General features: G+C 33.0%; 5 protein-coding genes across 5 annotated transcripts in view; 3 read left to right on the forward strand and 2 right to left on the reverse strand.

Moving 5' to 3' along the window:
• LOC106109158 (sodium-coupled monocarboxylate transporter 1-like) overlaps positions 1 to 464 on the forward strand; it is an 11,418-nt gene extending 10,954 nt beyond the window's left edge. Inside the window, exon 10 of the mRNA XM_013290563.1 lies at positions 450 to 464. Coding sequence (XP_013146017.1) covers positions 450 to 464 — 15 coding nt within the window. The remainder of the gene's footprint in view (positions 1 to 449) is intronic.
• A 15-nt stretch (positions 465 to 479) lies between these two features.
• Positions 480 to 3,091, reverse strand: LOC106109180 (Golgi reassembly-stacking protein 2). The gene is made up of 5 exons (XM_013290584.1): positions 2,909 to 3,091; positions 2,551 to 2,835; positions 2,114 to 2,428; positions 1,249 to 1,534; positions 480 to 1,041 (listed from the first exon to the last, which is right to left on the reverse strand). The coding sequence occupies exons 1-5, from the start codon at positions 2,969 to 2,971 to the stop codon at positions 662 to 664; spliced, it is 1,329 nt and encodes a 442-aa protein (XP_013146038.1). The 5' UTR covers positions 2,972 to 3,091; the 3' UTR covers positions 480 to 661.
• Positions 3,092 to 3,509: 418 nt separating this feature from the next.
• LOC106109453 (hyccin) lies at positions 3,510 to 6,808 on the forward strand. Its single transcript, XM_013290960.1, has 8 exons — positions 3,510 to 3,597; positions 3,781 to 3,964; positions 4,279 to 4,444; positions 4,523 to 4,617; positions 4,688 to 4,905; positions 4,982 to 5,223; positions 5,333 to 5,449; positions 6,032 to 6,808. Exons 2-8 carry the CDS (start codon positions 3,800 to 3,802, stop codon positions 6,487 to 6,489), a joined length of 1,461 nt encoding a protein of 486 aa, XP_013146414.1. The 5' UTR covers positions 3,510 to 3,597; positions 3,781 to 3,799; the 3' UTR covers positions 6,490 to 6,808.
• On the reverse strand, positions 6,526 to 8,718 carry LOC106109454. The gene is made up of 5 exons (XM_013290961.1): positions 8,512 to 8,718; positions 8,300 to 8,435; positions 8,032 to 8,117; positions 7,493 to 7,649; positions 6,526 to 7,195 (listed from the first exon to the last, which is right to left on the reverse strand). Exons 1-5 carry the CDS (start codon positions 8,584 to 8,586, stop codon positions 6,990 to 6,992), a joined length of 660 nt encoding a protein of 219 aa, XP_013146415.1. The 5' UTR covers positions 8,587 to 8,718; the 3' UTR covers positions 6,526 to 6,989.
• A 1,342-nt stretch (positions 8,719 to 10,060) lies between these two features.
• Positions 10,061 to 12,592, forward strand: part of LOC106109159 — a 5,922-nt gene continuing 3,390 nt past the window's right edge. The window contains exons 1-6 of the mRNA XM_013290564.1: positions 10,061 to 10,478; positions 11,026 to 11,154; positions 11,264 to 11,410; positions 11,617 to 11,803; positions 11,888 to 12,073; positions 12,520 to 12,589. Coding sequence (XP_013146018.1) covers positions 10,318 to 10,478; positions 11,026 to 11,154; positions 11,264 to 11,410; positions 11,617 to 11,803; positions 11,888 to 12,073; positions 12,520 to 12,589 — 880 coding nt within the window. The 5' untranslated portion in view covers positions 10,061 to 10,317. The remainder of the gene's footprint in view (positions 10,479 to 11,025; positions 11,155 to 11,263; positions 11,411 to 11,616; positions 11,804 to 11,887; positions 12,074 to 12,519; positions 12,590 to 12,592) is intronic.

Below are 12,592 nucleotides of genomic sequence, written 5' to 3' on the forward strand. Positions count from 1 at the left end.
CTCCACGTGCTAACTACTACTAAACTCTGTATATTGAATTTAAAATAAACAGTATTATATTTTGTGAAACTAACTTCAGAAAACATATTATAAAGTATATTTTTATCGTATTTTCAATAGATTTAAGTGTTAATTGAATGTCGTTCTTTTTGTGTAATTATGTTAATAATTTGACCTATTTTTTGAGAATTAAAGTACTTAAAATAGTTTGATTTTAATTTTGACATTTCTTATCATGTAACACTTTAGCTTCTTTATAATTGTAATTTTATTTAGGTGTATTGTTATGACGTCATGTAAAGTAATTTTGGTGAAGAATAATAATTGTCACATTGCTATAATTCATTTTTTATTTACCGCAATTATATTATTATAATTAAACTTATAATCTAGGAAGACAAACAAAGAAAAAATATAAGCATAACTCTAACAAAAATGCATGTAAACAGTCTACAACTTTATAAAGTAATAAAATACTGTTTACAGTGGAATAAAACATTTATTTTTTTCATAATACAAGCAGTCATTTATTTGGTTGCCTTCCTGTCAATAAACGTACATCGTAGAACAATCAAGAAACAAAACGAGAAATATAGATTCAATGAACAAGTGAACTCTATACTTAGTGTATAATAAGGCTCAATTTGCAATGAACACCATTTTAGGATAATAAGTCTTGTTGTTGAGTTTGCTGTTGATGTATTTCCTGCATCGTGGAGACCGGCAGCGTAGCACTCACAGTTATAGAAGGCATGCCGGGGAGGGACACCGGAGTGACCACTGGGATTCCGCTGCTCATCGGTGGGAGCATACTCGATTGATTAAAACTACTCATATCAAATGTGGGTATCAAGTTTTGTGTCTCTTGTGGATAAGGCACAGGAGCGGGGGCTTGCGGCTGCGAGTAGCTCGGCATCATGGGTATGTAGGGCTGCGGTTGATTCATCGGAATACCTGGCAGGTTGGGCAGCGGTGCTGGGGGCTGCATATGTGACACTGATGGTATACTGCCAAGATTTGTCAATGTTGCATCTGCTAAATCTAAAAAAAAATACAAATAGATAAAGTTAATATAAGAATTACAGTAAAATAATATGTCACTATGACATAATCACTATGATCTTTTTTCAAGCTTAATAACTAAAACAATTGAGTTTCATCAACATACAAGAATGACAACACTCCATAAGTTACTACTGTAATCATAAGAGATTTTTATAAAACTTATAAAATTAATATAAAACTTACTACTGGAATATGCAGCCATATTTGAGACAACGGATTGCGTTTGTGAGATAGGTTGTTGCGACATAATGGGTTGAGGAGCACTATAATCAGGGGCACTATAGCTTGCTCCTGGGTTGACCATTGGGACTCCTGATAAGAAAGGCGGCGGGGGATGGTTCTGTATAGGTCCTTCTTGTGATATCACACTCTGGGCATCACTAACAAGTGGAGTTTTTTCTTCATTTATGCTAAGGTTTTGCAAATTTGAAGCCAGATTTTGTTGAATGTTTACACTCTGTGATGATACCTGAAAATAATATAAATATAAGCAATAATTTTAATTTTCTATTGTTTTCAAGGTCTGTTGCAAAAGTATTAAACATTTAAACAACTTAGTCATTAATTCATAAAAACATAATCTAGCATGAAGAAAAAAACACTATCATGTGATAAATCAAGTTACTTTATGGTTATTACATAAAACAATAATACTCAAATGTGTATATTTCCAATAAAGTATTTGCCAGTGTATAGTATACTTAGAGAACATTAGGAAATAATTCCTTATCTCAAATCAGCCTTGATTTATGTTGTTCTCTTATGTAACATTACTTACACTTTAATTTAAAGTCTGTAAAATATGTTGACAATAACAAAAAAACAGAAAAAGTGACATCACGGGCAGTATAATTACTATTTCATTTACATAATGAAATAATTTCAATTTAGAAAATTTAAAACATTACACCGCTTTAGTTTCCTGAAGTTATTTCCTTAAGCACTTTTGCTAAGTTCATAACACTTTTATCAATTTTATGTATTGCTATCAATCAAAACTTATAAATAACACTTAAAAAAAACGAATTTGTAATTTTTGTTAACTTACCATTGGTGTTGATGGTGAATATGCATTTTCATTAGGTGCAGAACTGTTTCTTATTGGAATTCTGTGCAAGTAACCATATCCAATCCCGCAGCCGAGGCTTCCCTGACCTCCCCAACTGTGATTGGGTGTAATGTGAACCTCACGGCATGTGTCATCAGATGTATTGTACACAAACAGCTTCAAAGCCCTTCCTTCATGAGCCTCAATTAAAGTAAACAAATCTTCACTCTCATGCATTATGGAATCAGCTCCGATAATATAATCAGTAAACGGCCTTAGACCTGCTATTTCAGCCGGAGATGTAGGATGCACTTCCTGTAAGTGAATTGAATAATCATTACATTACAATATAGCATAAAACAAGTGTACATGTTTATGAACCTAAAGGAAACTATTATTTTTTTCATATTTGTCCATCAATTTTTTTGCTTACTTACCAAAACATGCCACACATTTTCATTAGCACCTTCGAAGGAACAAAACCTAATGCTGACACCCAAAAGTCCTTGTCCTCCCCAATTGTTACTCGGGGTGATTTGTACCTCCCTCACCGACTGCGTTTTACTGCTATATACTAGCATTTTAATTGTTTTATCAATGTTTTTCTTCAACAATTCTTTGAGAGTGTCATTGTCTTGGTCTAGCCTAATGTTTTCTATTGCTACAATAAAATCAAAAAATGGTTCCAAATTCGCTTGATCACCTGGAGAACCATCTTGAACCTGTGAAATATTATATTATTACTTACTTAAATCTTAACACAAACCGACTTTAAATGTTTTCATTAGTGCTCACCCGCAAAACGTGGTAGCCCTCTGAACCACCTCCAGGTACTTCAGCACTTTGTGAGGAACCCATTGGAAAGGAAATAAATAAGTAGAATTTTATAAATAATTAAAAATATTATGGTTTTAAAGAATTTTATTGACAGTCGTCAAATCTTAAATGTTGACTTTGACATATCCATTTTTTCGCTACGTATTATAAAGATTACGTGGCACGAACCTTTTGATTTGAACCCGTGCCTTTTATTTTTTCCGAGCTAAAGACAATCAATACTGCATTTTAACGAAATTTTACTAAAGTATCGATAGATCATTTAAGTAAAAGCAGATAGCTATGCTAGTGAACCTCCAAACCAATAAATTACATCGGTTAAGGATGAAGAGCATCAGCACATTTATTTTGTATTACGTTTAATTAAACTAAGTTAGTTATTAAAACAGGAATTCAGAATTCTTATTTATAAGTTAAGAGAACCTACACAACAGAATATTTAATGATATCCGATATTCCTATGTTATAAGGGAATTTAACCCAAAAATTGAAGTTATAAAAGATGATCGCCATCGTCTATGCCTTGTTTTAAAAAAATAAGAAATGTTAACGTCAATGTCATTGTCATTGTCACCTTGTCACAAATTGGTCATCAAAATTAGAACATCGATTTTATTTATGTTAATAATTTAGGAAACAATCAAAATGTAAGTCACTATAGCTTGACGAATTTGTAAATTATTCCTCCACAAAACTAATGTTCATAGAAAATATTTAATAATTTGCTTAACACTGATGACACCACCACAATCTTTTACTGTATTATTTACCTTTTATGTGTAACTTTATAGAGTTAAAATGAGCTTTATATTAGAACTAACAATTTTCAGTTGCTGTATAAATAACGAAATGTCAGAATGTAAGCAATTAATCACAGAATGGCTCAACGAGTACGCGTCTTTACAAGATAATGAAATAAAAAGTTTCGCAGCAGAACATGAACACAACCATGAGATTGCCACTGCAATATTTAACTTGTTATATAGTGACGACAAGGATGAATTCTATGACCAGGTCCTTATTTACATTGTTACTTTTAGCCACAATAGGAATTTAAATAAGATTGAAAGTATGGATAGAATGTGTGAAAGAGCACATGTATGAGACAAGAATGAAATTCAGATATGACAGCTGGTAGACATGTCTGGTTCAGTAAAAAATACTGTGCCAACAATCAGTAAAAGAGCGGGAAGGTGATGAAAGAAGACTGAATCCAGTATGGATGGAATGTGTGATACTATTGTAATTTGTTATGCGCATGACATAGTTCTATTAATTTTATGCCAAATAGAATAAGATAAGATTTTTTTTTAAATTCCACTTTTCAGATTTTAGAAAATGTTTGTGTTCAACTGTTCAGTTTCTACAGATCTAAAGAAATAGAGTTACAAAGATTCACTTTGCAGTTTGTACCAACTTTAATGTTTAATTACTTAAGTGCAATAGCACAAGGCAGTAGCAAAAACAGTAGATGTATAGAAACTCTTTTAATTGGTAAGTTATATTTCGTTCAATACACACTCTTGTACTTCAATATAAATTGAGTACAACCTTTTGTCATGTTTATTCCAGGCTTATATAATTTTGAAGTTGTTGACGAAAGTGGTAAACCGAAAGTTGTTTCTTTTAGACTACCCTCATTAGCTCAGGCATCCATTTATCATGAGGTAAGTCTTAAAAAGTCTGAATGTCAATTAAATCATTAAGTTCTTAAATATATTTTAAATGTTATTCCAGCCCTTATCTTTGGGATCTCAATTCCTAACAGAGAGTGCACTACGCCGATGGGAGGAATGTAACACCAAGCTTGTAAGCTGGGGTCCACTGTCCCAAGTGGAGACAATCAACGCACAAAATAGATTGAAAGTCATGGCAGCCCTACTTTTTATTTATAATAGACAACTAAGCTTATTACCTAAATTGGCCCTTAGACATTTTTGTATTGCCGCATCAAGGTAACTGCCTAAATTTAAATAAAAAAACAGTTAAATAAATTAATATCGTAAACTTCATAAGTTATTTTTTTTGCAGAATTGTCACACAAGGATTTAATAAGAAACCTGGGGCTCCAAAACCTATTCCTCGGATACCAGTATCATCTAATTTCCTGTTAGAAATGATGGAAGGATCATATTTTGCTATGTTTAATGAATTTTATACATTAGCACTTCAAGCGGTGAAAGATATTGATCAGAGAGCGCAATACGAACTGTTTGCTGATGTAATGCTAGTCACAAGTGCGGTCATGAACTCGTTGAAGAACAGTCCTTCAGGTAAAATACAAATTCGAGGTTTTTAATAATTTTTGGCCTTAAAAATTGTGAACAAAATATAAAACGTAATCTAGATTATCTAGATTTTTTAATTAATATTCACATTCAGGTCAACCATGTGATGGTCCGATGGGTATAAGTGTAGCTCTCTCCCCCGCTACGACTACGGTCACGATGTCAAAATCAATGATAACCAACGCTTCATTCCGGACAAAAAAATTGCCAGGTAAGAATAATTGTCTCTAAAAATATGTCAATTGTAGGTAAATATCATAAAAACACATTTACACAATGATTTTGTATTGTGGAAGTTCTTTCAAATTAATTATAAAGATATCTAAAATTAATTTCATTCTTTTTTTTTAAACTAGGCTTAATAGCTTTATGCCAAGTAAATTTTTGCAAATAGTTTTTTTTTTGTATATTTTTCGCGCTTTATTTTATTTGTCAATGAAATGACACAATTGTTTTACTGTTAATTTATCTATTTCAGTTACTGATCGAAAAACTATATAAATTAATTAATGAAATAAGAAAAATAATGTAACTGAACTTGTGATCAATCCCTAATAGTTCTTTTTGTTTATTTTATTTTCAGGTATGCTTTAGATTTTGATACTTGCTATGAGTAAAAACAATATAAAACTAAGCTAGGAATATACGACGATAATGTAGTATTGGAGTTATCAAACAAAATCTATAATAAAAAATCTCACTTAGTGCTATTTATTTAATGTATTGCACTCCCTCGATGGTTAGGATAAAGTTTTAATTTATCATTAATCGCGTTTGGTACTTTTCTGTACAGACGATATTCCGATCCAGCCGGGGCAAGCTGTGTCCGCGGAGTCAGCGGACATGTTGTCATCTATCAGCGAGGAGGCGGAGGCGGACGCAGCGCCCATGCAGCGCGGCGGAGTCATACGAAATTCAAAACCAAAACTCGGTTCCTTTCCTGTGCTGGGCAAAAAGACGAAAGACGCCAAAGAGAAAACGGTCGCGACGAACGAAAAGAAGAGTTCTAGTAAAGATTCTTCTAAGGGTATTTGGAATGCGTTGGGCAGCGGCGCTGGCGACATGGTGGATTCTCAAAAAGGTTTAGATAATTCTTTCGACGCTAACAGCAGTCTTAAGGATGAAATCTCTATGACGTCCGTCCTTACCGGTGCAGACAACTCGGACACGCGGTCACAAGGAACTACCGACTCTTTAGATATGGAGGCGCCCTCGTCTCGTTTCGCCGCCATGCAAGTCAGCTCTGTCTAACCCGTAGTTTGTACATTTCAGTATTATGCTTATGTACCCTTATAGTTACCGAATGCTTGGTGTGTGTTTATTCATGCTTTAGACGTAAAAAAAATTATATGTGAAAATTATGTTGTTGGTATATTTACTTAATAAAGGTTTTAGTAGTTAAATTTACATCTGATTGTACGTTGTTGTGGTACTTAAGAATAATTCAATTGTAGTAATGTTTGTAAATTATACAAAATGTCATTGTGTCCTGCCAACTTTATGTATCATTCCAATTTTTTTGTTTAATGAAATAAATTCTATTATACGTAAATAAACTCTCGTTACACAAGTTGGAATGTTTTATTTGGTGATATTTTTTGGTTCCATTTCATCAATAAAAATTAGATTCTATGAGAGTTGTGTGCTAATAGTTGCAAATTAAAATAGATCACAACTTTGCTTAAGTGACAGGCACATATAGAGCCAAAGATATCTACTGAAAAATGCAATATCATTTCTTCTGTTATTTCTTATTTAAAACGATGAATATGTTCTCTATAAAGTGCTTCATTATACTTCGACTGAGGAACATAATCGAAGCCTATCAAAGTTTTTGGCTTTTTTTCTTCTAAAAGTTGTTGCAGCTTCGTTATAGTAGCAACGTATTCGTCGTGTTCCTTTTCGTTTATGACTATTGGCAGATTTGCTGCACAAACCCACAGATAAAACATCCCCACTGAAATATTAAAACGACAATAAACACCACCGGATTCGATTTTAAATTAATTTAAGGATGAACCCATACTGGTATATACTTTTTCGACTTATGAACTCTTGTTACTTCCCTCGATATAAACCATCACCAGATCTATCAGCTGTAATCTGGACCACTTTGGTATGCACTAATCACTGCTGTATATGAAGGTAAATATCGGTCCAGTTAAAATTCAACAGATGACGTTAATATTCAGATCAGATCACATTTACATTGTGCGATGATATTTCTCTTAGTAAAAGACAATAATATGCTTACATAAAATGAAACCTCCGAGTACACTAGCTCCAATGAGAAGACCAATGTCCATTGTGTTTTTTTTCAACGTCAATAGAAGTGCAATAACCAAAACTGTAAGAGCGATGAGGCGAACTAATTCGACAACGATGTACGCCATCATTAGTATACTGTTGCACTGAAATGAAACATTGATTATTCTTTAACATTAATAAATAGCTCATCAGCATAAAGAACATCATATCTATCACACTTCGATAGTCCTGAGATGATATATAGGCAACCTTTGACAAGTTGAGGAACGAAAGTTAACGTGCAAATACGTTCGCGGGCCGCAACATCAAAGGATTTGATGTTTGCCGCCTCATCGTCACTCCCTGAGTATAAGTACCTAATATATTCTTTTTAAATGAGTTTTTTAAAAATGTCTCGCGGACCGGATCATATCTTACAGCGGGCTGTGTGCTGCCCTACAAGAATCGAGTGAAGAATCTGAGAAATGTAGGATTCTCTATTTTTTCCCGCACAAGTAATTTACATTCATTACTAAAAGATACTACCTTATATGCTCCATAAACATACAACATACATATTATTATATATATGCATGTTAACGCTATAACAAATCCAAGTATTTTTGTTGGATCTGAAAATTAAAGGGATATACATGACCTTGTTCTGATTTTCTCAAAAAAAAAAACGAAGTATATTTTAAAAAATCATATCAAATAAACTAAACTAGCGCGTACCATCCTTCGACCACATTTTCACCTTGGTCTGGGTGGGATAGTGGTCAAGCGCTGGTTTTGCAATTTAAAAAAAAATTACCGTTTCGTAAATTATCAACAAACTCCTTCGTAAATATTAAATTCATATCGTTCACCCACAATGTTATTTTTTCTTCTACTTTCTTAGGGTTTGAATTTCCAATGCAACTAATAGTTAAAACTATCAAGGCTTGTACCTGGAAATAAACGAGTACCTTTTATACTAATTTATATTCACTTATGCAATTTTTATAATTCATTTTCTGTACTTACTATTGAAAAAAGTGCAATGATTATTCCACCTAATCTGAGTGAAAACCAAAAACAACAGCTATACACCAGAGCCATTTCGTTTTTAAAATATTAGAATAAAATCACTGTTCTATAAATCGTTACTAAAACTATAACAATGATTTTTTCCGTTTTTATACAGTGCTTTTTCGTGTTGCCTATCGTGTTACGATCACGAAGTTATTGTTATCATTTGCTTCTATTACGTATTGATTTCAAAACAATGCTTGCGTGTTAAAAAGTATTAAACTATTTTCCCAAAATCATAAGTTCTGATATGAGGGGGTGGGTTAACAAAGCAATCGCAAGGTTCACTATGGTCGTAATTCTACACAGCACTTTTGCTGCTGGCATTATGAAACCCCTTGGTACTTGGCACCAGGGGGGGGGGCTTATAATAAGCCTAATTGAGGACTATGCTACTTAGCTCGGTTTTCGAATTTCAAAATACCTACTTTGGTTTTTTGAATTCTCCCCGTTTTATACAATTTAAATCAAACAATTATCAGTGTATCGCAGCAATATAATGACGGAATTTTCGTAAACTAAGTGAGGTCCTGGGTCCCACTTAGTTTAGGTACCTACGTATATAATTTTGTTTAATGATATGCGTAGGTACCTTTACTAAGAAAATGCAAGTTTAACTTAGTCCTTGATACTTTACAACGCCCCGATTTGAATATCTAAACGGCAATGTAAACCCGAGGTTATAGAAACTCTACAGGTCCTTTGTCTACACTCCCAACAAGCTCGTACAGTAATACCTTGATTGATTTTTATATAAATAGGAGTAAAACAAGTAGGGACTCGAAAATGGAGGCTGCGCAGAACTCTATTTTAGTTACGGAGGGTCAAATCGCTTGCGCGAGATTCTACCCATGTAGTATGCACAGAAACATCAACACACTCTTATCCGAATAAAGTACAGTCGGACATAATGACGATGCGGTAAATGGCACAACATTCCACTCAATCTGCGTACGTACTTTTATTTCACAAAATTTGATTTTGCATATGAAAGTTTTACGGAATGAAAAAGAAAAAAAAAGTTTTTATATCATAAGGATGAAGCCCAGCTAATTCAACTTATAATAATTACTTTAATTGACTTTTTCCCACATTTTCCGTTATCGACAAACGACAACTATTTTCATGCCTTTCACTAATTTGTAATATGCCACTCGTGGTTTTTAGATGTTATAATTCGTCTTCGCTGAGGTTCTAATATATTCATATTTCATACAAAAAGATATTGTTACTCTTTGTTGTTCTAACATTATTTCGGCAATGGAAACCTATGGGTAACGTTCACGGAAATAAAAACAAACGGCAATTGTCGCATGAAAATTATGGTATTTGACAATAGTGGAAACGCGAGCTAAGACGTGACAAGTTTGACATTATGCATATGTTTATATCAACAATGAAAACGTTATTAAATACAATTAAAACTAAAGATATGAATTCTTGAATACTAATTAATGTTTAATCCTAAGAAAGGTCTGACAGGGCGGGGCAGGGGCGGGAATAAGTTCATCATATTTGTTTGAACTGTACCTGCGCCTTGGACCTGCGCAATACCTGTCACGTGATAAATCCAGACCCGACATCGATTTTACTTTCATGTACTCGTCTTTCGCCTCTAGTTATCTCGTAGTGACTTGGTATCATTTTTGTCATTGTTACGGAAAAACAATACTGATTCGTGTCATTTGTTCGTGAAATATGATTACTTATTAAAACAACATACGATATTTCAATAAAAATTAGTGCTACAAGAATTTAATAATGGAGAATACTACAATATTCACTTTACCCGATGAACTTATATTTATCGTTTTAAAACATGCCAATGTTCGAGATGCTATTAATTTCAGTGCAACTTGTAGACATTTTCACAATTTAGTGAAGAGTAACCAGAGCTTCTGGGCATATAAATTCAAAGGAGTGTAAGTTATTTTAGATAAGATTTTTAATTTGCATGCTACCAGATATGTTATTGTTTGAGAGTCATTGCAATCTAGCTGTAAATGTTTCTAATAAATATTTTTTTAACATCTCAATACCTTATAAATCTATACAAAGCAATCAAAATTGATTTCCCAGTATTCATGTACTATTTGGTACTCATCACCTCTTTTATATCAGAAATCATCAAACTTACATCAATCTTTATATATTCAGGGGCCTATGGGGCTTACCCCACCCTAAGTCCGTAGAATTTACATACCAAATTAAAATCAGACTGTGATAGTGTAGACCTGAACACTTTTTAATCATTACTGGCTGCCATTACGAGGTTTTGTACACTTTTATGTTATTTATCTTCATATTTATGACACTTGGGCCACATCAAGGGAGGGTCAGGGATGGGGAAGCTGCTAGACTTGGTGAAGATCTACCCTTGATGTGAAATTTATTGGGGGTCTTAAATTTGAAAAAATGAAAGCTATAAAGTATAAGGATCATATTGAAATTAATTAATAAATATTACAGGTTGCCAGGTATCTCCGAAGTTGTTGACCAGTATGGTAGTGGTGTTTGGCTAAATGACTTAAAGACCTTTTTGGTCCAAAAACGAAGTGTTTGTAAAGAGTTATTAGAATTGTCTCCTAGACATTACTGGTAAGTAAAACATTAATTGTGTAATTTTTATTGATATACAAAATACAGGTAGTTTGGGTGTTTACTTAACTATACAAAAAATAAAGCTTTTATGTTTCTGTGATTCTAGGAAAGTCGGTCAATTTTCACTGAAAGATGTGACACATTTCTTCCAAGTATCATCCATTACCAACCTCGGTTTCTACTATACCATTTCCATACTGCAGAACATAATCAGAATTGGTTATAAAAACATGCTTAAATTTAAAACAGCAAAGTAAGTAAACTCAGTAATTTTCAGATATCATGGTGGCTCTTAACTTCACATGTTTTTGTGTTGAATACAATTTTAAATATAATGTGCTATGGGGAGAAGGAGTGCCCTGTGCAGTGATACAGCATGCCTTAGGCTGCTAAGATATTTGAAAAGAACTATATTAATTTTAATTACATAGACTTTTTATATATTTTTTTTCTTTGCAGGCCAAATACATTAACTGAAATGCATTATGCAAAATGTGTGCTCAGTCACATGTTACACTGCTATCTGACTGTGAAGTGGATTAAAAATCAAATGATTCAAGAAACACCTCCAGAAATTGTCTTAAATTTCATTGTGCAGTGGATTGATAATGAGAACTTCCACTTTTTCGATGATGTCAACCATATAGTTTGTATCAAATTAGTCTTTTTCACAGTTTTAATAAATTATCTTGTTTTATAAAACTGTCATAATAATGGAATCTAAACTCAGTTGCAGGTTTGGGCCGAAAAAGTTAAAGAACATTTGAAAAATGCCCATCCAGAACAACTAGAAGAGAATGCTGAGGGGAAATACACCTCTGGTCAAATTTTTTCTGCCGTTTCCACGGTCCTGTTCAACCAGAACCGTATTACTATGACTACTTCAGCGAACTTGGATACCCTTGATGTAGTAAAGGTATTTATCATTTGAATATCATTTGTATATATCATTTGTTGAATGTATTTAATTTATTGATTTTATTGTTTATTTTTGCACACAAAATATTTTATTTTACACATTATTTTAGAAAATCAAACTATCTTCGATTGTCAGATATATGTTATGAAATAATTGTAGAAACTTAATAGTGTGGTGACATATCAAAGATTCACTGAGAATTATAGTGGTTTGTATTTCCATACAATAGTCAGAACATAGTATTGAGAAAGGGTGAACCAAAAATCAAGCAGTTTCGGCCAAATTTTAATATACTACCTGTTTAATGTAAAATAATATTATTAGTATTGTAAATACGAAAATTAACTTACTAATCATATGAAAAAGAAGAACATGTACGCTATTTTTTTTTATTCTTATACGGACTGATTGTGGCCAAAAGCTAATAAAATATTATTTTACAGGTGTTGAAAAACAAAGTTGGAAATCAAATCGCGGTGTACGCTATTTACCAAGCCATAGCCAGCCGCTGCGGCG

Source organism: Papilio polytes, unplaced genomic scaffold (genome assembly GCF_000836215.1).
Source record: "Papilio polytes unplaced genomic scaffold, Ppol_1.0 DF821289.1, whole genome shotgun sequence".
Classification (NCBI taxonomy): domain Eukaryota; kingdom Metazoa; phylum Arthropoda; class Insecta; order Lepidoptera; family Papilionidae; genus Papilio; species Papilio polytes.